At 51.3% G+C, this 24682-nt stretch overlaps 1 protein-coding gene across 8 annotated transcripts in view; it reads right to left on the bottom strand.

Moving 5' to 3' along the window:
* Nucleotides 1-535: 535 nt before the first annotated feature.
* Nucleotides 536-24682, bottom strand: part of PRDM2 (PR/SET domain 2) — a 118874-nt gene continuing 94727 nt past the window's right edge. For all 8 annotated transcript variants that reach the window (XM_032300456.1, XM_032300461.1, XM_032300454.1 and 5 more), the window contains 2 exons: nucleotides 6428-6571; nucleotides 536-2441 (listed from right to left, as the gene is read on the bottom strand). In XM_032300456.1, the coding sequence (XP_032156347.1) occupies nucleotides 6451-6571 (121 nt within the window). In that variant the 3' untranslated portion in view covers nucleotides 536-2441; nucleotides 6428-6450. The remainder of the gene's footprint in view (nucleotides 2442-6427; nucleotides 6572-24682) is intronic.

Below are 24682 nucleotides of genomic sequence, written 5' to 3'. Positions count from 1 at the left end.
GGCTGAGTAAAAGAAGCCAGTCACAAAAGATCACATGTTTTCTAGTTCCACTTCTATGAAATGTCCAGAATAGACAAACCTACAGGAACAGAAAGTAGAACTGTGGTAGGGGCTTTGGGGGAAATGGGGGGGTAACTCCTAACAAGCATGGGGTTTCTTTTTAGGGGTGATGAAAATGTTCTACAATTGATTGTGGAGATGGCTACATAACACTGAAAGTACTAAAAGCCACTAATGTGTACGCTTAAGTGGGTAAGTGGTACGATCTGTGGATTAGCCCTCAATAAAGTTGTTTGAGAATATATTTGCAATCACAAGACGTCTTTCAGGTCTTAGTGATGTGGTTTAACTCACTGGCTGGCAGGTGGCAGAGTAGAGTTGCTTACCACGTGGGACATTTCCAAGAGTGACGTTCCATGAGCCCTTGGTTCCTCCCGTTGCTGGGAGGGAGCATTCAGAGACCCCCCCCCCCCCTCCCACCGGAACCACCAACACAGAAGACAAAGCACAGAAATGAAAATGATCACGCCCACCCTTGTTCCTCACAATCGCTCTTCACACTTTTATTGTTAATTCTCTTCACATGGCAGATACAGAGCTGTCGTCTTGAAGACCAACACTGACCAGGCTATGCCGCTTTTACAAAATCATCCCCCCTTCTCGTTGCTGGAACAGTTTTCCTGACCGTCTGGGAGTGTCGAAGGGTGACCAGCACATTTGCACATGCAAACAAGGAGTGACCCCAAGGCCTCAACCAAATTTCCCAGAGTTCACCGTGGGCTGCAGGTGACTTCCCAGGTTTTGGGTTTGTGAGCTTTCCTCGCTGCTGCAAGGGGAGGCCCTCAAGAACCGAGAGGCCGGGATGTGGTTCATGAGTGTTAACATTTACGGGACAGAAGCGCATCATCAGGATAAGGAACAGCCTCAGCACGTCATGCTCATGAGGGTTAACTGTAGGAGCGGGTGAAAGGATTCCAGTTTATGAAAATTTAAAGCAAACAACGGTTTTTAGCTGGGTGGAAAACAGGAAAACTCGATGTCGGCCAATGACCAGCATTTTTCTGCCCATGTGAGGGTCGCATGAGACCCTTCTCCTAGACCCTTAGCAGACCCCATACTGCAGCTGACTGACTGACTCATTAAATAACACAAGTTATAAAACTTTAAAAATGGGGCATTTACAGTCAGGGACATAAATACGTGCTTTTAAAAGTGTCTACACACATATTTACAGAGTTGCAAGATCAACCATAGTAGCCCTGAAAAAAAAAAAAAATCCCTTTATTGTGTGACAGATCGTGCTCATCAGAGCTCCTTCCTCTCGCTCTGGGTTTGATAGCTCGCTATTGAAATCGGAGCTGAGAAAACAGCACCCAAGTGGCTCAGACATCCTCGTCTGGGGTCTGCCCCAAAGGCACAAAACCCAAGAACTTCACTGAACTGGGTCCAAACGCCAAGCTCAGCTCACCCGTTTCTCCGAGACATGGACTGTGTTCCAGAGAGCAGGAGTCAGCCCTGTCCACCCCTGGCAGGATGGCCTCCAAAATCTCTTCTTCCCCCTGTGCTTTTAAATGTTTCCTTTTTTTTTTTCATTTCTCAATTTGTTTGTTTCCTATTGCGGCTAATTTGAGAAGCTCAGACACTAAAGGTGTTCATGGTCCCACCAAGTGTGGTAATGAAGGGCACAGGAGATCCCTCCCTTCCACACACTGGCCCCATTCCCTGCCCTTCCCAATGGCGGAAATAGATCTGCAAGTGAGGACAAAGTCTTTCTCCCAGGTGCACCTGATTTGAGGTTCTCTGCAAAGGACTCGAGAGCAATGGACCGATGAGAATTTCAAGTCTGGAAATGACTCAAGAGCCAGAAACGCAGATACCTTAGGCAAGGAAGGGGGGTTTCCATGTACTGGGGCCAAGGGGAGTCTTCGGGCTTGGCTCCAACGTGTCAATATGCTATGGATTCCCAGAGATGTTGCAGGAGAGGGAAGGTGGGGAGAGGGAGTGGTACTGAAGGGGAACTTGGCCTCCTCCTGAAGGCTTTCCTAAAGCTGACCCCTGGGTCAGACCAAAGTCCCCATAATGGCAAAAGCCAACTCAGGAAGCGAAATGCAGGGTCAAGGAGCTCTTGAAAAATTGCATAGTAGGAGAGGCCCCACCCCAACAGGAAGACAGAGCTCCCGAGAGCTGCATCCAGACATCATGCCGAAGGACAGCCTGGAGTTGGCCGCCTTCCTGCCGCCCTGGGGTTCAGGACCCATGTTTGAAGAGCACTCGCACACCCGCACGAGAACACACACACACACACACATGCACGCACAAAGGCGCGCCCACACATGCACTCCCTTTCTCGCGCAGGCTCACACAACTGGGATAGGTCGGTACTCCCTGCAGGGCAGTCTGCCAGTCCCTTTGGCTTCACTGATTCCAGGTCACTTCAGGTGCTGAGGAGAAAAAGGAAATGAACATAATGACGGTGAGCACGTATTCAGTCCCGATTGCAGGTGGTCCATGTGTTATCCCACTTAATTTTGTAATTAAACTGTGTACTGAAACATCAAGCTGAAAAGCATAGCTTGATGAATTTTCACAGTGAATACACCTGCAAAGCTGGCACCCAGATGAAAAACCAGAACGTGACAGTCACCCATCAACCCCAAACCCATGACCCCTTTAAGGATACATGAACCCTCCTGCCCTCCAGAAGAACCACTGTCCTCACCTCTAACACGGTAGACTGATTTCACCCATTTTTTAAGTTAAATAAATAGGATCAATCAGTACATCTCCTCCTGTGTCTGGCTTTTTCCACTCAGTGTTTGTGAGAGCCACCCATTCTGCACGTGTGGTTGATGCTTGCAACCTTGTTATTGTGTAGTGTGTTACTATAGAAATACACCACATCTAGGCTGGACACGGTGGCTCATGCCTGTAATCCCAGCACTTTGGGAGACCAAGGCGGGCGGATCACCTGAGGTCAGGAATTCAAGACCAGCCGGCCAACACGGTGAAACCCCATCTCTACTAAAAATACAAAAATTAGCTGGGTATCATGGCATAAGCCTGTAATCCCAGCTACTTGGGAGGCTGAGGCAGGAGAATCGCTTGAACCCAGGAGGCGGAGGTTGTAGTGAGCTGCAATCCCACCATTGCACTCCAGCCTAGGCAATTAAGAACAAAACACCGTCTCAAAGAAAAAAAAATGCACCACATCTATCCAGCTATTCCTCTGCTGATCCACAACTGGGAACTTCCAGTTTGGTGCCATGTGAGTCATGCTGCTAGAACATTCTTATATGTGTCTAGAAGACACATGTGGTGCACATATCTATGCATTGCTGCTGAGCGGAAGTGCTGGGTTGTAGGATGCACACAGATGACGTATCAGCATTCTCACAGGTGTTTTCTGGTGCGTGTGGGTGCGTATCTGCTGAGTGTGTCCCCTGCAGTGGGACTGCTGGGTCCTGAGGTACCCAGAGGTTCAGCATCAGTCACCACTGCCAGTTTTCCAAAGTGATTGTACTCTCCCTGAATTTCCTTTGGATGTTCACAGCCCTCAAGGCAGGCAACACGGATCCCCATTTTATAGGAAAGAAATGGAAGACTGAGAGAAGAGAAATAACTTTTACAAGTGTGCTGATGATGAGCAGCAGAGGTGAGACTCGAACCCAGGCTAGGCTCACTCCAGCACCTGTCTGCTCTTCCAGTCGGGAGGGGATAGCTGTGCCCTCATGCTTCCTCCGCAGAAACCACATTCACAGAGCTTAGAACAGAGCTGAGCACATGAGTGACTCCTGAATAATGTTCATTGCAGGCAGGGCGCAGTGGCTCACGGTGGTAATCCCAGCGCTTTTGAGAGGCTGAGGTGGGCAGATCACCTGAAGTCAGGAGTTTGAGACCAGCCTGGCCAACATGTTGAAACTCCACCTCTACTAAAAATACAAAAATTAGCTGGGCATGGTGGCGCGTGCCTGTAATCCCAGCTATTCAGGAGGCTGACACAGGAGAATTGCTTGAAGCCAGGAGGCGGAGGTTGCAGTGAGACGAGATCGCACCACCGCGCTCCAGCCTGGGTGACAGAGTGAGACCCTGTGTCAAAATCAATCGATCGATCAATAATGTTCACTGCACTGGGTTGAATTGAGCTGGGCCAAGTTCAGGACACAGTTCTGTGGCCCAGTGGACCTGGTCACCATTACGATTACTAAAAATAACTACCATTATTATTACTACTGCTAATAATGTAATATTTCTATCGTAATAATACCAGTTGTTTATCGAAGGCTTACTGCATGCCAGGCACTCTGCTAAGGGCTTTTCATTCACTAACATATGCAACCCTCTCAATAAACCCATGAGAGCGGTACTGTCATTATTAACCCATTTCACAGATGTGAATTCAAACACAGAGGAGTGAAGTAGCCACCGAAGGTATAGCTCCAGAAACTGTGCACTTAACCACTACCCTATGTTAATTTCAATTCCCTGAAATGTCGCAACGGGGCTGGAAAGGGCTGCTTGCGGGGGAGTGGGATGTCTTCAAGAGAGGCAGTGTTCCTTCCCAAAGGATGGCTGCTTATGCAGCAGACCAGCGTGCCTGCCTGTGCCCATGAGCCAGAGCATGGGGAGGAAAGGAAGCAGAGGCAGAGCCAGCTATGGAGTGGCTGCGTTCCCTTGGCCTGGCGCGGCCAGCAAGTGTGAGTTTCCCCTGGGTCACGTGGGATCCATAAAAGGAGCCATCTTGCCAGACCCCAACCACAGGCAGCCCTCTAGGGAAGCCACAGCAGCCTGGGCTGGGGGCTGGACCTGAGAAGGAGGGAAGCTCTCATACAAGGGAGATGAGCCAGGATGGGGGACCTCTACACACCTCACTCCCAGGACCCCAGGAGGGAGCCCATGTCAGAAAGCCTGCCACAAAGGGCCCTCAGGTTGCTGGTCTTAGCCAAAGGAGCAGCAACAGCTGAGAGAAGGATCACAACCGTGGCCAGACAGGTCAGAGGCTGTCCCTTCCCTGGGCTTCCCGCTGAACCCCTGGGGTGGGGTGAAGACAGGATGTGCAAAGGAAGCCTCCCTATAGCCTAAGCAGTGTGGTACTTTTCTGCACTTAAAAGTGAACAGAAACCTCTGGGCTTTGAGCCACAGTAAAGGGGATGCCGCAAAGGCTGACAAAAGGCAGGGCCTGCCAGAAACCAGGCTCCTCTGTGTTCATTCTCGCTGCATTCAGACCATCCGGGAGATGGGTGATGGAGCCTTGAATCTGGCATGGGCAACAGCGGGCAAAGCAGCCGAGGCCATGGGTCCTTCGAGAAGGCCATCCTTTTCTCTGTACAAAACCCGCATGCACACACAGTTTTGCATGAAGGAGGCATGACCCACTTAAAATCCAGCAATGGTCCCAGAAATCAGAAGACCAGAGTGCCGATGCCAGGTCTGCCACGTGCCCCTCCACGTCGGTTTCCTTCCCTGTAAAACGAGGGCTTTGACCTGCACACACCCTCCTGAACTAAAATACTTTGCTGTGACATTTTCATAAGTCTGGAACTGTGTTCAATAGTGCTATGGACTGAACTGTGTACCCCTAAAACCCTTATGCTGAAGACCTAACCCCTCCATGTGATGGTATTTAGAGGTGGGGCCTCTGAGAGGTGATTAGGTTTAGACGAGATCACAAAGAAAGGCTCACGGTGAGATAAGTGGACTTCTAAGAAGAGACCCCAGAAAGCTTGCTCTCCCCCAGGCTCCCACCCTGTAAGGACACAGCAGGAAGGTGGCTGTCTGCAAACCAGGAAGAGAGCCCTCCCCAGAACCTAGCTATGGTGGCTCCCTGATCTGGTACTTCCAGCCCCGAGAACCATCAGGAAATAAATCTGTGTTCAATACTTAAGCCACATAATCGATGGTATTTTTTGATGGCTGCCTGAGCTAACTAAGGTAAAAGTATAAAGAAGATTTTTTTTTTAATTCTTTTAAAATAATATAAGTAGCACATGCCTGGTATAAGTACCAATTTTAAAAATGGAAAGAAAAAGCTACATAGGATTTTATGGAGCAAGTTTTAGTCACTTAGACAGTAAACTGTGAGTTTGGAACCTTCGTTGTTGGTGAGCAAACAGAGATTATAAGATGCAGAGGCAAATAACATTAGGCCTTTCTTCATTTGATTGCTCAGCTTGGGAAACTGTGACTAAGTCACATGCTTGAAGTTCACAGCCAGGAAGTGGCAGAGCTGGGATGTGAAACAGGCAGTCCAGAGTCTGCCCTCAGCCAAGTGCCCTCCCGGAGGGAGGCCCTGCCCGGTGCCCAGTACACACAAGCAATCACGCCCACCCCCTTTCTCTCCTTCCCACCCCACCCAAGACCCAAGCCCACGCCCCCTTGACCCCCAGGCCCACCCAAACAGTGCCGGAAGCTGCTCCATCCTGCCTCGTACCTGTCAGGGAGCAGGCAGGGTGTCTACTCTTTGAAGAATGGTCCCTGGAACTGGGCTGCAGCCGGGGCCTTGACCTTCCTACACTGCCTGGTGATGTACGGGGCGGCTGGTGGAGGGCATCGGGACGCCAAGCGGAGGCTGTAGCTGTGCAGGAAGAGGAACAACACACATTGTCACCAGGAGCCCAGCCCGGTGCCCCAGACATTGCTTGAGGGGCTTCCTTAGTGCTGGTCACCACTTCCTAGGCCCGGGCGGGACTGCACTTCCTGGACATTTTGAGGCCAGGTGCCTGGCGTCAACTAACAGGACATGAGCTTTAACCACCAATGTGCACTTCTCCATGTTCAATCCACCACACTGTCACCCCTCGGAGGCGATCGCAGGAGCACAGGTGAGAGCAGTGTCCATTGGCACGGTTCTGAGACACCGTGATGGGCAGCACCGTCTGGTGACCCCCAGTGGACATGCAGGTGAGCCAGAATGACTCCGGTTGCATCAGAACAACGGCTTTGCCCTTCTCTGATTCCACTCCCCACCTGCCTCCCTGTTCTCCCTTCCTGCCAGGCCCCAGCACCCATAAGGCAGAAAGCATCTGGGGAGGTTGCTGTTGCCAAAGCAGAAACGCACCTGCTGGGTTGTGGGGGATGGAGGCAGGTCTCCTCCCTGCCCTAGCCCCGCACGCCGCATCCAAGCTGGGTATCTCAGAGGGCTGATGTGACTTCCCACAGAGATGTGAACCCAGGATTTTTCTTTTTTTGGCATGATTTTGCCCTATTTGTACTATATAGCCCAGTAAATGGGATTTGAGTTTTTCAGAAGGGCCTTTTAAAATTTCTTTGAAAGACAGATAACTCACACCATTATTCCTCTCCTTTCCTCACTCAGCTAACTTGTACTTCTCTTTCATATCGCAGCTGGGATGCTACCTCCTCCAGGAAGCCTTCCTTCTTTAACTCCTGGGTGAGGTGTTCCTCCATCAAGCCCCTGATGTGTCCCCATCCCAGGACTTGTTACACTGAATTAAAAGCCCAGAATAAGGTATCTGCCTTTCTCATGAGCTCTGAGATCCCAAGGTCAGGGTCTTTGTTCATTGTTGCATCCCCAGCTTGGCACAATAAAAATATACATCTGGCAGGGCACAGCGGCTCCCCAGCACTCTGGGAAGCTGAGGCGGGTGGATCACATGAGGTCAGGAGTTCGAGACCAGCCTGGTCAACATGGTGAAACCCGTCTCTACTAAAAATACAAAAAATTAGCCGGGCGTGGTGGTGGGCTCCTGTAATCCCAGTTACTTGGGAGGCTGAGGCAGGAGAATCGCTTGAACCCAGGAGGGAGAGGCTGCAGTGAGCTGAGATTGTTCCATTGTACTCCATGCTGGGTGACAGAGCAAGACTCCATCTCAAATAAATAAACAAGTAAACATCCACTGAGTAAGGGTGATGCATGTCACACAGGCTTACTGCATGTCCAGAACTCTGCTAGGCATTTTACATACACAAACAATCTAATTCCTCACACGGCCTATCCAGGTGGATACCGTTATTATCCCTAATTTACAGATGAGGAAACTGAGGCACAGAGATCCTGTCACCTGTCTGCCTCTCTAGATAGAACAATGGAAAGTGAGGTGGGGGGGCCTCCGGACAAGGCGGCCCAGGTCAGGGACAGGACCCGTGACAAAGATTTCACCAGCCCCAAATGCTGACAGTGCCAAAGCTGACAAGGGAACTCAACCAATATTAAAATAAGCAAACGCATCAACAGACAAACAAATACAGAAGGTGTCGGAGAGAAGCCTTAGACAACACGAAGATCTGCTGTTGTCACAAGGGAGCCTCTCCGAGGGCCTGGCTCTCCGTCAAGGTCAGGGCTGCCTGTTTGACTCCTCCCCCGCACTGTGCAGCCAGGGCCTACGGTCAGCTCGGTCTACTCGCCTGTGCAAGAGTTAAGGAGGAAACGGAGGGCCCATGCTTCGTGCAAGCTGCACTCCAGATGGGCCACCAAGGCCCAGGAGGGAGCCTCAGGGGGGCTGTCTCTGCAGCTAGTGGCCAACCCCATGCTAGCTGGCTGGTGTCCCAGGAGACCCAACCTGGGAGGAGACAGCCAGCTGGAAGGCTGCTGGAGACATGAACTCCTGTGTCCTGCTGAGGAATAAGAGAGCTGACAAAGAGCAGGTGCCTTCCCCACGACATCACCCTCCCTAGGAAATGTCTATCTACAGAGGTAAAGCAAGACCAGCAGAAGCTTTGGAGACAGACAAGCCCTGCATCATCAGTATTCGGCTTCTCCCTCTCTCTGCTATTAAATATCCAAAAGCCAGATCAATCGCACAAAAATAACAGCACGATGTCGCAGCCCTCTCGAGCGAGCCTGTCTGCTTCTGCTCGCTTTGGCATCTATTCTGCCTGGGCTCCTGTGGATGCAGCAACCATAGCGTCTCCACCAGGGGGCGCACGTCCTCCCCGGCTCAGGGCGTCCACCTGGATGGAGCGAGGAGGTCTGGGGCAAAACCCCCAAAGGCAGAGGCCCCCTCTGCCACCGCTCATCCACTGCCTGGCCTAATGCAGGACCACGGCAGCCGACATTAACATGCCCCCCATGACTCCCAAGGACTTTCTCAGCTTTCTCTCTGAACCCTCCCAGCAGCCCAGGAGGGAGGTGGAACAAATGCTTTTATACCCCTTTCACGGATGAGAAAACTGAGGCTCAGAAGGATATGGAGACTTTCCTAAGGGAGCAGAGGCCAGGCCTTTCAGCTCCTTGGGCCACAACTTTGAAGAAACACCAGGTCACCACTTGGGTGTTTCCTGTTAGTTGCTTACTCCTTCACCACCAGAAGAGGATGGCTTTGAGGGCAGGGACTGAGTCTTGCTCACAGCAGAATCCCGTATCCCCAGGAACAGGACCTGGTACAGGAAATGTTGGGTGGGTGGGTGGAGGCAGCCAGGAGATGTTCTGGTTTGCAGGTGGAGGAAACATGGTCACAGGACCACACCCCCTCCCCAGGCCACGCCCCCACCCAGAGACAGCAGAGCCCAGAGTCTCAGGCACAAGGACAGCTCGTGCACTCCCAGCACTGCCTCCAGTCACAAGGAGATGCCCCATCAGCCAGCGGGGGCGAGCACAGGATGCTCCCTGTGGGTCATGGTGATGGCACGGTCAGTGGCTGTGCAAGTTAAGTGTGAACAAGCCAGTGCCTCACTTATCCAGACGCCCCTTCACCTTCACAATCCAGAGAACAGCCTAAAACATTGTGGAAAGTCTGAGTCATCCACAACCAGTGCCCATTTATCTGTAAACCCTTTTTTTTTCTTTCTTTTGAGATGGAGCCTCACTCTGTTGCTTAGGCTGGAGGGCAGTGGCGCGATCTCGGCTCACTGCGATTTCCACCTCCCAGGTTCAAGCGATTCTCCTGCCGCAGCCTCCCGAGTAGCTGGGACTATAGGCACCCGCCACCACACCCGGCTAATTTTTATTATTTTTAGTAGAGATGGGGTTTTACCATGTTGGCCAGGCTGCCCTCGAACTCCTGACCTCAGGTGATCCACCCATCTCAGCCTCCCAAAGTGCTGGGTTTACAGGCATGAGCCACCACACCCAGCCCCAGATCTGTAAACTCAGTGAAGCTCACTGCATGCGGGCACTAAGATTCGTGCCTGGGCCTGCAGCCCGTCCCTAAGGAGCACAAAGTCACAGGAAACTCAAGCTCTCATGTTCAGTGCACGCTGCTCTCACTGTACACACAATTCAAGCGAATACAGCCAATGGCTTACAAGTCCACAGCCAAATCAGAGGCAGCAAAATGAATAGAAGAGGAAGAAAAGAGCCCTTAGATTGAAGCAAATACAGCCTGTAGCAGACATCAGACACTTCTCTGGAAGCGGGAAAGGAGGGTAAGTTCAAGGACAGGAAATAGTATGCGCCCAGCCACGTATGTGCCGTGATGTTCCAGATTCCATGCGCGCTTAGTTTTGTCCTTGGTGAACCTGAAAGCCTGACAAACTTGAGAGAGGACTATTAGTTATAGATGGAACGCTCGTGTCCCCTGTGCCCCATTCATATGCTGAAGCCCTAACCCCCGTATGTAGAGGTGGGACCTATGGGAGGTGACTGGGTTTAATGGGGTCATGATGATGGGACATTCATGACAAGATTAATGCGTGCACCTTGTAAGAAGATACATGTGCCCTGGAAAGGTCATGTGAGAACACAGACAGAAGGTGGCAGTCTGAACCAGGAAGAGAGCCCCGGCCAGAACCGAGCCATGCTGGCACCCTCAACTTGAACTTCCAGCCTCCAGAACTGTGAAAAAATACAACTTCTGTCATTTAAGCCACCCGGTCCCTGGCATTTTGCTATGGTAGCCCAAATTTTGTTAAGACAGCTAACTTGCCCAAAGTCACGCTTGGTGAGATCAGGATCTGAACACAGGGTCTGGACCAGCCATCTCTGCACATGACTCCCTCCCAAGGCGACACATCCGTGGCTTCAGTGTCCATGGCCAGCCTCACCCTGATGACTCACCGGCACCCACGCCCAGCCCACATCTGGCCTTTGAACTCCATTCATGTGCCGACATGACATCTCTTGGACATCTAGGAGGCCCCTTAAATCGGGTCCTGAATTTAAGTTATGACCCCGTCTCATGCCTGCCACCCACCATATCCTGCTCTTGGTGAACAGCACTGCATTTGTGCCCTGAAAGCCAGAGACCTGGGAGTCAACAGGGTCCCTCCCTCGTCCCCTCCTGCTAGACATCAGCTGCCACTGGCTCCATCCAGCCTGCGTTCCTTCCTCTTCTACCACTACCAGGGAGCACCTCTCGCCTGGGGTCCTTCGAGGCGCCTTCCTCACTGGACTTCTACTTCTCACTTCTGCGCTGGCTCCCCTCCCATCTTTTCCACAGAAGTGGGACCTTCTTCCCACAAGGCCAAATGGACCATGACATGCCCCTGCTGCAACCTATCAAAACCCCACGGCTCCCAGGCCGCAGCCCAAGTTCCTTGATGCAGCAAGTCCAGCCCATCTCCCCTTCAGTCCTTGTTACTGCAGCTAATCTGGGTAGAACTCATTTCCCCGTGGCCTCCAGCCCCGGCTACTCACTAAATTCAGCCAGAGAGGCCTGGGCTGCACAGCAGGCCATGACATCGGGATCTCTGGGGCAGGATTGGGCAATGATATTTTTAAAGCTCTTCGGCGATTCCAGCATGCAGCTGGCCTGAGAACCACTGGCCCTGGAGATGCTTCTGCGGCCGTCCTCTTGAGGTAACACAGCCCTGGTCAGGTTCCCACGGCACCAGCCCCCACAAGGGCAGTTTCCCATGCATCTGTGACTGTCTGATAAACGCAGGTCTCCCCAGGGGGTCGTAGGGTCTCTGATGGCAGAGCTCGGTTGAGTTTTGCTCATCATTGTATTCTTAGTACCTAATTGTAAGTAAGTGAATAATAGACCCTCAACATTTAAGGAAGGAAGAAATGAGAGATTCAAGACTCCAAGATCTTCCCACTGCACAAGTGTTCTCACACGCGTCTGCACCCATTTAGTGCAGGGAAGGGAAAGTGACTTACTATGATCCCAAAGATGTTTCTCTGTAAAATCCCAGCAAAATGAATGAGATGCGCAGTCCTAAATCCCAGACATCAAGAAAGGACTGGCACGTTCAGCATCAACTGTTTTTAGAAAGCAGGGCAGCATAGCATTACCTCGGTAAGATTTTCAGGCACAGTGGTTTAACATTTTAAACATAGTGGCAGGGTGGAACGGAAGCGCTCCGCACCTCACACCAACTGCCCACAAGTGTCTGGCCCCTTGCAAACTGTGCTCTCCTGCCTACCCTAGGAGGGAAATTTCTGGACATTTTACTTAGAAGAAAAACTAATGGACTTTGAAAGCACAAGGGGATGCCATACACCATCCAATCTGTACAGACGGAGAAGAGCTGGGCAGAGAGTAGATCTCAAACACCTGGTCCACTCCCGGCTCATAGGAAGGCTCAGAAACAGTGCCTCGGAATCCCTGAAGACAATGCAAGGGCCGCATCTGTTGTATTCCTGGCCTCAAGGACACATTCATTCATTCAGCCATTCAGATTTCCTGTGGCCCATTCCTGCATCAGGGACTCTATCTAGCACAGGCTGCTCCTGGACCGCTCTTCCCCCAGGTAGTCACGTGGCTCACCCCCAGGCCCCTTTTCAAGTTTCTGTTCAAATGTCTCCTTCCCAATGAGCCTCCCTTAACTAACTACTCTATTTGAAATTGCAAGTCCCCCCTAGCACTCCTCATCTCAACTCTTTTTTTTTTTTTTTTTTTTTTTTTTTTGAGCCAGAGTCTCGCTCTGTCGCCCAGGCTAGAGTGCAATGGTGCGATCTCGGCTCACCACAACCTCCGCCTCCCAGGTTTAAGCGATTCTCCTGCCTTAGCCTCCTGAGTAGCTGGGATGCAGGCATGTGCCACCACACCCGGCTAATTTTTGTATTTTTAGTAGAGACAGGGTTTCATGCTGGTCAGGCTGGTCTCGAACTCCCATCTTCAGGGGATCCACCTGCCTCAGCCTCCTGAAGTGCTGGGATTACAGTTGTGAGCCTCCGTGCCCGGCCTCGCCTCCCTTTTACTTCCTCAGTTGTACTCATCCCCTTCAACAGACCTGCGAGTATTTGGTTATTGTTTCCTGTCTGTCTAGAAGGCTCCATGAGGGTGAGCATTGGAGGCTGGTTTGTCACTGAGGCACCCCTGGTACCCAGGCTGCTGGCTGGGACACAGTGGCAGTCACCCACTATGTGTCAGGTGGACAGCGTGTCTATTCTGTACCAGATGCTTTGCCGACGGGAGTTTTGGTGAATGAAACATGTCAAGTTCTCTACACACAGCATAGTTGTACATGTCACTTAGTGTAGACTAGAGAGGAAAGCTGCTCATTTCAGGAGTTTGATGCCAGTACAAAGCCAAGACTCAGGCTTCCTGGCTCCCAAAATGACCACGTTCTTATTCAGCCCCCAGTGGTTTTGGATAAAGGAGAAATCCAGACACCCTGAAGTCTACAAGAGAAACTGAAACTGAAGAAACAGGAGGGTCAGAGCAGAGGAGAAATCGGGAAACGGTGACATGGGAAACAGCAGCACATGGGCTAAGACCTGGGGTGGGGGATCTATCCGTCCAGATACCTAGGCCTTGTGCGGTCCAGGGGGTGGGGACAGGCAGTACAGAGGCCCTGAGGTGATACACACCAGGACTGCCAGAGGTGATGTGGGCAGGGGGGGTCTCAGGCCTCCAAGTGAGGTGGCCGCCATGTTGTCCTTCTGGGCAGAGGAATGTCACCACCCAAAGTGGCCGCTGTGCTGGGCACAGACCAGGAGTTGACAGTGATGGGACTAGGACACCAGCAAGGAGGTGGCAGCCACCACCTAGGGAGAGATGATGGTGGCCTGGACATCAGGGCAGCTGAGGAGGCCGAGCTGGGAGGAGCTGTAGACTCCGGGTGCGTTTGGGAAGCAGTGCTGACAGGATCTGCTGATGAACCGGATGTGGGGATGGAGGAAGAGATTGGGGTCTAGCTGGACTCCAAGCAGGACGGTTTCCATTCAGCCCACATGGGGAGGACAGCAGGAGAGGGAGGCTTCACAGAGAGACAGTTTCATTTTGGAAAGATTAAATTGAATCTAGACACCAAAGAAGGGAGATATCAGGTGGGCGGCTGAACGGAGCGTGGATGAGGGTGGAAACCCGGGATTGGTCACATCCAGCCAGTATTTAACGCTTGTGACTGGATGAGATCACTAAGGGGGAGCGGAGACGGAGGGAAGGGACAGAGCCCAGCAACGGAGGCGGGATGAGGGGGAGCAGCCGGTAATATGCGGAGACCGGGAGAAGGCGGTGTCCAGGTGGAGAGTATTTCAAGGAAGAGGAGGGTTAACAGCGCCCACCGCTGCGGACGGGCCAAGGGAGATGGGGCTGGGAGCCACCCACTGCACTGAGCATCCCGGGGCTGCTGGTAACCTTGGTAGGTGCAGATCGGATGCTCCTGAAGAAGAACCAAACGCCTGAAAGTGAGTTAAAGAGAGACGTGGAGGAGAGGCACTGGAGGTGAAAACCCAGAGAATGCTTCAAGCAGAACGGAAGGGAAGGCGTTTGGGAGGGAAGGAGCTGCCGGCTTTCAGAGGACATGGGCTCTCCAGGGCTCCAGGGTCCCCACCTGGCCACGGTGCTCTTCCAAGCTCCCTGCCAGGCCTCCATGGGCATCCTGGGTTGGGACCCCTGCCTACCCTGGTCCCTCCTTGCACCTTTTTTTCTGTCACAGGCTTCAGGAGGGATCTCCTGGGACCGCCACGTGGAAGCTGGTTAGGCCACATCGCTGGCTGCGGAAGTCTTACATGACTCCATAAATTCTCAGAGTGTAATTCATTTGAAGTCAGTGTCTGATGTCCTGCACTTTCGCTGAAGGTGGGGGAGAGGCAGAGGGTGGGGAGATGGTGCGAAGGTAAGACAAGCCTGTGACGATGCCCGGCGCTCCCTGGAGGCTGGGTGAGGGCCCACGGGTGGGAGCTGTGAGAGCCACCAGCCCTCAGCCACTTCCAGAAACAGGGCAACCAATGCAGGACCCACCGTCCCAAAGTGGGAAGGCTCACATGCTGCAGGGAGCCCCCACCCATTCAGATGAAGCCTACAGCCTGGGAGCAGGGCTGAGAAGACAGGGAAGAAGGAAGCAGGCAGGAACCCGAAGGAGGAAGGGGCGGGGATTCTAGAACCCAGAACTGGAATCCTACCTCCATTACTGACTTGCTGCATGGCCTCTGGAAAACGCCTCTACCTTGATGAGCCACAGGAGTCTTGCCTGTGACATGAGGATGTCAGGCAAGGTGGGGGCGGGGGGAACATGATCACATCATCCACTGAGCACTTACTACTGGTTAGCTTTTGGGAGCTCCTCAAATTCCCAGTAGTCCTGTGAGGCTGGGCCTGTGATGGTCCCAGTTTCACAGAGGAGTGTGCTAAGGCTCGGAGGACTAAAGAAGCTGAATGTTCAAGTTCCCTTGGCCAATTAGAGAAGCTGCCAAGATTTGAATCCAGGACCATTTGACACCAAAGCCCATGCCCCCCTCCCTGACACAGTCCCCAGAGTAGTGAGGATTGAAGAGTCCTTTCCAATCTCCCAAAGCCAGGTGGGGCTGAGCCTTTGCCCACAGAACAGCTGCACTGACCACCCAAGACGCTGGCAGTCTGTTGTGGGCAGGAACCACATTCGCTCATAGGGGCGCTGGAACAGAGATTCTCAAATTCAGATGCTCACTGCAACCCCCTGGGGAGACTAAACCAGACCTGATGCTGCTTTCTACCCCAGCAAGTTCTGATTTCGTTGGTTTCAGGTACAGCCCAGGCATTGGAACTTTTTAAAGGTGCCTTGCAGGCCACTGGTCTAGATCCTTGTACTTGAGGTGTGGTCCCCAGACCAGCGGCATCACTTTCCCCCAGGAGCTTTTCAGTAATGCAGACCCTCAGCTCCGGCGTACTCTGAGTCAGAATCTGCAGTTTAGCAAGATCCCTGAGGCAGGTATCTGCACGGGGACAACGCAGGAGCACGGGGATGCCGCAGGGACACGGGGATGCCGCAGGGGCTGGGGGACACCTTCAGCGGAGTCCCAAGGGTGGGCAGCATGCTGGGCTGCAGTGGGCAGCAGGGGCCCGTTCTGAAGCCTGGGGAGGAGCTGCTGTTGGTAAAGTTCTGTAGCCAAGTCTCGCAGTGAGGGAGCCAAAGGGGAGAGAGTGTACGTGGGCCTTTCGGGGTAGGGTATTTAGAGTTCAACCCAAACAGGTTTGGTAAAGGTTTGACACCACCCACCGGCCAAGGAGTCACTGGGATGCCTTCAGGTGAGACAGAGCCCTCGGGTCCTGTGGTAGGGACAGTGAGGAGATGACAGCTGGCCCTGAGGAATTAGTACCTGCCTGCCCACGCACTGTCTTCATGTCCTCCCCCCTGTAGCCCCGGGAGACGGGCTGTTAAAACCTTTTGGCCTCAGCAGACAAACATTTCTTCCTTTTCATCAGCCCTGCGGGAGGCCGTGGCCCCACTGCTGAGCTCCCAATGTGACCTCCATGCTCCCAACAGACCAGTCACAACCCGGCTTTGTGGAGCTTCTAAGCCGGGTTCTGAGGTCTTCAGAGCCCCTGAGTTCCCCCAACCTGTTTGGGTTGAACTCTAAATACCCAGCATGTGACAAGCTCCTAACACCTGACCCAGTTAGCAGGAAGGCTGGCCCCGTCTGGCCTGTGATGACCTCAGCCCGGGGAACCTGCTGGCGGGGAAAGCCCCGCTGTGGCTGCCTCTTTTGCTGCCAGGACCCAAGAGGTGCAGGGGACCCCAGAGGTCACAGGGAGCGGCCCTTCCCTTACAGACGAGGAAACCACGCCGGAGCGAGCACTCACTCACAGTCACACGGCAGGTTGTTGCTGGGAGCAGTGAGGGGACAGGGCTAGGCTCACTGCTTCTTTAGGGACACTGATGATAGGAAGAAGGGTAGTTGAAGCCCCTGAGGACTCAGTGAGGGCACTCAGATTTCTGTAACAGGCTCTACCCACCTGGCACCACCAGTGGACTGGGAGGCCCCGAGGAGCACAGCTGGAGTCTATTCACTTCTCACCCATCGTACCTGCCACTGGGCCTAGCACAGACAGAGAACGTTTCCTGAGCGCATGGATGGCAAACCCAGGCTCCTGGTGCAGTTCAACCCCTAAACGTGCCTGTCCATGTTGCTGAAGCATCAGATCTTCCCAACATGGCTTCCCATGAGGTTTCTCTCATTGCCAAGGTCCTGCCCAAACCAGGGAACAAGGTCCCCATGTTTATGACAATTCTCTGAACCTAACCCTACAGCCCTCAGGCCTCCCTGACAGACCTTCCCCACTCCATTCAGTGCAGGGGTTAGACTCCAAAGAATGTCTCCTCTGCCAAAACACCGTCACCGCCCGTGACATGACCAGCCCGGGTGACAGAATCCCAGCAGGGTGGAGGAGCGGCTCCTCCAGCTTCACAGCTTCCTCCCTTCTCTGCCTTCGCACCTCCCACAGCACGCTCCCCTGCAGCCACCTGGTTCCAGGCTTTCTGGAACCTTCTTTCCTCTGACTCTTCTTTCCTCTCCAGTGGAGCTGAAACAGACTGCTTTCTTCAAAAGGCAACTTCTAAGAGTAGGAGGGAAGCCAGAAAGAAAACATGAACAAACACAAAATGTGTGAAGACTGATGAACATAGAAAAAGCAGATTCCCAACCTGGGAAGCAAGAGATGATGGTCTCTTACGAGATCCAGCCGAAGAGCCCTTTTGAGATGGTAAAATTCTGTGAGGACACTAAGACTTCATTACTGTCACCACATCATCTTCTAAAGATGATCTAGGTCAAAGAAGTCAAAGGATAAGGTCAACCCAAGGACAGAGAAAAGAAGAGGTCGCCCCACATGTGGTTCCGAGTTGCTGGGACTGAGTGTCTCAGAAGCCTCATGTGGCATCTGCCCTGAATTTCTGGAACATGATGCCTGATCCCTGCGCTGGACGGCCCGGAGCCGGCTCAGGGATGAGAGGCAGCTGCTCGCTGCGGCGCTCGCCGCTCCTGCCTCGATGAAGAAGCCTGTGAGAGCTTGGGGTTCTTTGCTACCCAAGAGGTCAAAATCAGCTTGTCCCGAGAGGCCTGGGCGTGCCTAGCTGGCAGGGCGTCCCAGACAGACGCAGTGCGGGCACTGTTATGGGAAAGGCATGCTCACTTTGTGCCTGCACGGGTGTTGGGCAATGCGGGGACCGTGGGCTGCGGGGCTGGAGGTCTCATCCTCAGAACGTGCCCAGGGTCTGGGGCTGCTCTCATGCCTTCTCCCTTCCTGCCCGTGATCCCCAAAGTCCTCAAACAGACTGTAAGGTGGCCAGGATGGGACAGCTCAATCTATCTTACACCAACGAGCCTACAGAAGCCAGCAGGTATCAGATGACTCCAACCCGGGCTGTCTGGCACCGCTCTGGGCTGCTCAGATCCCCCCAGGATCCTGCACTCCATTTAGTCTGGGAACTGCTGATTCAAACTGACACCCAGCCCAGCCAGGCACTATTTGGGGAGACCACGGAATGACGGCCAGGTGGCGCACATGGAGTGAAAACCCTCCTAATGTTTCTTCCACGCTACCATCATTTCCCAAAACCAGGTTCAGTGGAACCGGTTCCCGCAGACGCTGTGTTTGTCCTCATGATAATTTGCATCATCGCAGCTACCATTTCCTGCCTACTGTGTGCCAAGCACTGTGCCAAGTGTTTGATACGGAATAACAAATCTGATCTTCCCAGGAACTTTATGAGATGGGCACTGCTGCATTTTACAGATGAGGAACTCAGGCGCTGAGAAGTTAGACAACTTGCCCAGGAACACACAGCTGGCAGGCGGCAGAGCTGGGCTGGAAGCCCGAGCCATTTACCTCCGGAGCACGGGTTTGTGAAACCAAGCAGGCGTGTCTCTGCAGGATTTCTGAGCCTTTCATGTGCCGGCAGGCAGTGTAAATTCCCAAGAAGAGGAGACAGATTGTCATCTACCCCAGACTTACTTCCCTTAGTTATCTGATAGCCACTGACCGCCCACTCTGCCAATTACTGTGGCTTTGTCAAAGCCCATCCCTACTCAGTTCCGGGAGAGTGGCCTCCCGCACACAAGGGCCCTGGCCTGAACCCTCCCTTTGCCCCTCCAGAGGCTGTCACTTCAGTCCTTGCTCGCGTCAATGCCCCTGCCTGAAGTGCCCTCCCCACCATGGCCTCCTCTCGAGCCCCAGAGGGCACTACTGGAATACTGGGCACATGGAGCTTTTTGACCCATCTGGTATGACCTAGTGCTCCTGGAGAGGCAGAGCGCATGAGGTTTAGAGTCTGACAGTCCTAACTCCACCAGCAGCAGCCTGAGCTGGTCACCTGCCCTCCTCAGTAGAGTTTCCTTTAGGAAACCGGCCTAACACCAACTTTGCACGGCTGGGGAAGCATTCCCAACTCTGCCTGCATGGTGCCTGGAACAGAGCAGGAGCTCAATCCAGAGAGGCTCTTACCAGAGGAGACCCCTCTACACGCTCCTTCAGTAACAGCCCACCCAGAAGCTGGTCATTCAAAGGAGGGAATCAGTATGGGTTAATTCCTTAAACATTTCTTAAACTTCAATTAGAAATGGCGGGATGTGTGTGAGTTCGCCAACCTTCCCGATGGAGAAAAACACAAACACAGGCTGCCTGACCACATTTTAAATTCATGACCCCAAAATTCAGGTGGGTTCCCAGCGCATGCCTCCTGGCAGCCCTTCTCTGTTCCCTGGTGACATTCCCTTACTCACCCACATGGCTGCTGCCCACCGTCTCCCCTCTCCCTCCACATCTACCCATCCTCACTCTCCTCCAGTGACTTTGCTTCCTATGGCACACGCTGTTGGTGGAATAAGACTCCCACAGTTTGCACCCTGCGTCCCTGCCCAGCTGCCTTCTTCCTTGTAAGGTGGGATGCCCCCTCCTGAGCCTCAGTCCCCCCCACGGGTACCAGGCCCCATCTTCTTTCATGCAATCAAGGCACTCCCCATTTCCACCCCATAAGTCTCTATTCCTGCATCTGTGTTTGATTTCTCGCCCTAGCATGTATCATCTGACATGCTATTTACTTGCTTGCCTGTCTCCACCAACTGGAACGTAAATTCCATGGAGTAGGACATTGTGCCAGTTTTGTTCACTGCTATATCCCCTGGCACCTGGAACAGCACCAGGCACGTAACAGCAGGCGTAGGCCCCACATTCATGAATGAATGAATGGCCAAGATCTTCACCGCCTTCCTGGACTAAACCACACCTGCACTGCATCATCTATGACTTCCAGTTTTTGTTACAAGCGTGGTGAGAACCTAAGACACTAACAAAAGAAATCAGTACAAAATCCTCCTATTCCTTTATGATCTCTGCCCTGGTCCTGGCAAATTTTTAATTTTCTCACCCACGCCTAGTCGGACTGCAATTTTAAAGCAAATTACTATGAGCCTTTCTAAGCATTCAACTTGTTTTTCATAAATAGCTTGATGCTATTCATCAGCTTGTATAATATTTAATTAGATTGTGCAAGTATGATAATAAATACAAGTGGCATAAACAGGTTTGGGGACAAATGAGACTGACCTTTGGTATGCCTTTAACGTAGCTGCTGGAATGGAAGCACACAGGCTCTCCCCGTGAGCAGTGGTCAGGATTTCCAGAGGCAATGGAGAGCATGCATTAGTATGGTGGGTTGGTCAAACTGAAGTCAGTTGGGTCCCAACTGTATGTTTTTTCCACAGTTGGTGTTCCAACAAAAGTTCAGAAGGATTTCTGGTCCCATCCCACTCTCCAAGGCCCTGTGCTTTGCAAAATGTCCTCACAATTCTTAATTCTCTCTTCTTCCTTAGGCAATGGTGAATATGCCAGACTTACTACGTGAGCGGCGGAGACCTCTGTGTTTGCTTCGAGTGCTCGTGTTTGTTACCCTTTGATCCACCTGACTGGATCACATTACCCAGCAGCTCTGACTCATGAGGGTGATGGAGAAATCTCCAAGGCAAGCGATACTGTGTTGCAGATCCAGTTTTTGGAACGGCTCTGTTCAACACAGCGCATTCAAAGCATATGGCAGCAAGAATCCCTTCAGTGTTTAAACCCTAAGAAGATTCGTTATTTTGAGCAAAAATAAGAAAATACGCAAGGAAAGTCATCCATTGCTATGTATTTTGGGAGGCTGTACTGGAGAAGGACCCCCCACCCCCACCTCTTAAGAGATGTCAAGTGTCAGAAGATGGAATTCAAGTTTGGTACCACAGAAAAAGTGACCCTATTTTGAGGCTCAAAAATTGGGAAAAAATAACCTAGAAATCTGAAGGAATATTTGAACAGTCCCACCCCATGAAGTTCAGGATGTTCAGTTATGGTCAAAGAACTCAAATCTTTGGTGTGTGTACCGGTGCAGGCGGGGAGGGGAAGACTGTAAGTCCACTAATACCTTTGAATTAACAAACTGTGCTGTACTGGGCTTCTGGCACACCATATTCTGCTGGTCTCTGTGGCTTATTGATTGGCTTTCCTTACACATTTTTTTTTTTTTTTTTTTTTGAGACAGGGTTTCAGCATATTGGCCAGGCTGGTCTCGAACTCCTGACCTCGTGATCCGCCCACCTCGGCATCCCAAGGTGATGTGATTACAGGCGTGAGCCACTGCCCCAGCCTCCTTATGCATTCTTAACCCTGAGGCAGAGACACTGATTCTAATTAGCTATCACCAGCCTTTCCTTTTGACTTGATTTTAATGGGTCATTTACCTATGGATGCCACATTCTCTATTCAATCACCAGCAGTTAATTGCCCCAAGATTCCCATTTTAAACCAAGAGGTCATGAGTTCGGGTGGGATAAGTAGGTCACTGAGGCAGAGTGCTAGCTTTGGCTCTATTATCCTTCAAGATTTCTTTTTCTTTTTCTTCCACCAATACTGAGTTCCAGCCACATGCTCAGGGCTACGCTGGGTGCAGGTGAATGCACACATGCAGGACGCTGTGCTGGTGAATCTCCAATTCCCTCCTACCTACGCCACTTGGAAATGTCCCCAGCCCTTGCGCTGCCCCTGATTCATCTGTCATTAGGTTGTTATAGGAATTAAAGAAAAACATAATTGAAACTGTTCCGAGAGTTGAAACCTGCTGTAAGTATATCAAAGAGACGGTAAACAAGCAAAGGAAAAGAATTTACAACTAAAAGCAGAAGAAATTAAGTGATGAGTGATACCGTGTCATTAAAAAAAAAAAATACTCTAAAAGCCCTCTGAAGTCTGGATAAGACTCATTTGACAAGCTGATAAAAATGAAGATTTCAAAGTCCCACCACCAGAGATTATGGTTTAGTAGGTTTGAAACTTTTAATCACCCAGGAGATTTTTTAATGTAGGTGGTCCACTGAGCACACATCCTGGGGAGATAATCCAAACTAGGGCCCCATCACACACCCAGGAACACAGGCAGGAAACGGCACTTCAAGCTGTAATTAACAATGCAAACTGAACCACAAAATGCCCTTACCTCGCCATGTGCCATACGCAACTCGGAACACCACCTTCCTAAAACACCTGCTGTTAGCTGGCACGCATGGGCTGTGTCTGTAATTGTTAAAACTACTTTCAAAAGATATAAACCTATCGTTAATTATATGTTGAAATAATTTGGCACGGCGTATATTTCAACGACAATATCTGACACCAATTCATTGAGGTCTATCAAATGTATGGCTCCTACGTGAAGGCAAAGTTAATGCAGATTTTTTTCACTAAACTCACTCATAAAATTCAATCACAGGAGCCTAGCATAAGAATGAAGACAGTAGAGTATAAAACTCACACCTGTAAACACATACATTGGCTATAGAGAAATTCCAAGACAATTCCAGAGTGACATCATGAATCCCCAAGAGAAATCCATTTCATGGGCAGGTTCATCAATCTCTGCTAAAGGTAGTGAACTACAGGTACTTCCATGGGTTTGTAAGGGCCAGCTCTCTAAAACTATCCAGAGTCAACCACTTGGCATCAAATAGATTACTTATAAATTAAAGGACATAGGATGGTAAAGAGAAGGAAACATTTTGTTTCAAAACTAAGCTACTTCACCTGGCCCCAAATATGTGGTGAGAAAGGAACTGATTGCACTTTTACCCAAACTTTTGTTTCATTATCTTCACAAATCATTTATTTAACTCAAGTATTTTGGGAGCTTAAAAGAAAAAAAGCAGTTCATTATATATATGTTATACTTAACACTCTCCTGTCTAGGTCACTTGTCCCACCAACATCACTTACCAGCACAGAACCAAGAGCCAAAATCTATTGTGTTTTGGTTTTTGGCTTTCTTGGAGACAGGGTCTCACTCTGTTGCCCAGGCGGGAACACAGTGGTGTGATCACGGCTCACTGCAGCCTTGGCTTCCTGGCCTTAAACAATCCTCCCATCTCAGCCTCCTGAGTATCTAGGACTACAAGTGTGTGCCACTGTGCCTGGCTAACTTTTTTATTTTTTGTAGAGACGGGGGACGGGGGTGTCTCACTATGTTGCCCAGGCTAGTGTTGAACTCATGAGTTCAAATGATCCTCCCACCTCAGCCTCCCGAACGAAGTGCTGGGATTACAGGTGTGAGCCACCACATCTGGTCAAGACTTATTGTTAATGAGTGAGCAAACCATGTCCCAAAATCCATGTTCTGGAATTAACGCACTTTGCTTACAAGGAAGGTCCTTGGGAGATCTCTCAAGGCCTACCATTTCTTTGTTTACCTATGATATTAACAGGACCACAGTCTAGCTTCCCAGCCCACAGACAATTCACAGAAGCGTATCTGAAGGATGCCAGGAGGTGCAGACAATACCCATGAATGACAGATGGAAGAGGAGATCTGAGGAGTTACACTCTTCTCAAAAGTCACATCTCAAGCTTCTGGATTCTCTAGTGTAGGGTCAGGATCTCCTATATGCCAGAATCATCTTTTCTACAAAGAAGTATTAATTGATGGTTACCTTGACGTTGAACCTTCAAAGAAGGGTGAAATGGATGGAGTCCAGTGTAGTTTTAAAAAGCAGAAAAGTAGTAGACACAATGAGACTACAGGCAGCAAATACCTGGCACTGCAGAACCACCCGCCTTCCAGCACACAAGGCAGCCCCAGGTCACTTAGCCAGCCCTCTTTCCCTGAGCATGAAAATCCAGTTCTAGGCAGCACCCTGAGCAACTGGATGGAAACCTACTTATCAACCATGGCTTGGAGAGACTTCTGTGAAGATAGAGGGGGGAAAAGTTGACCCAAGGGAGTAAAGCTCATTCATCCTCTGGGCTGGACAGTATCTAGATCTGCTCCTTCCTTAACAAAGCTGGATAGATAAGGCTCCATTCCTGGTAAACACACACACGAGGCCTAGATGAAACCTTGGAATGCCAATTTCTCAAGAACATACAAACCTTCCTGGGTTCATCCCAGGAAGGACAAAGACATCCATTCACCCCCAACACTTTTCAGCTCCTTCAAATCAGCTGGTGCTTCTTGTCCACACTCTGGCAGGTGCTAAGTCACGTTCACTGCTGCTTAAAGGAGATGCCACTAGAAGAAGCCACAGGGGCATGACCAGGGGCTCCCTTCTATCTCCTCACTCCCAGATCTGCAGATGAGAGGTAGAACAGACTTGTGATTAAGAGACAAGACTGCCTGGACTTGA

Source organism: Sapajus apella, unplaced genomic scaffold (assembly GCF_009761245.1).
Source record: "Sapajus apella isolate SASKATOON/1434 unplaced genomic scaffold, GSC_monkey_1.0 scaffold43, whole genome shotgun sequence".
In the NCBI taxonomy this organism is placed as follows: Eukaryota; Metazoa; Chordata; class Mammalia; order Primates; family Cebidae; genus Sapajus; species Sapajus apella.
The sequence above is the reverse complement of the archived record's forward strand: the minus strand, read 5'-3'. Positions and strand labels throughout refer to the sequence as shown.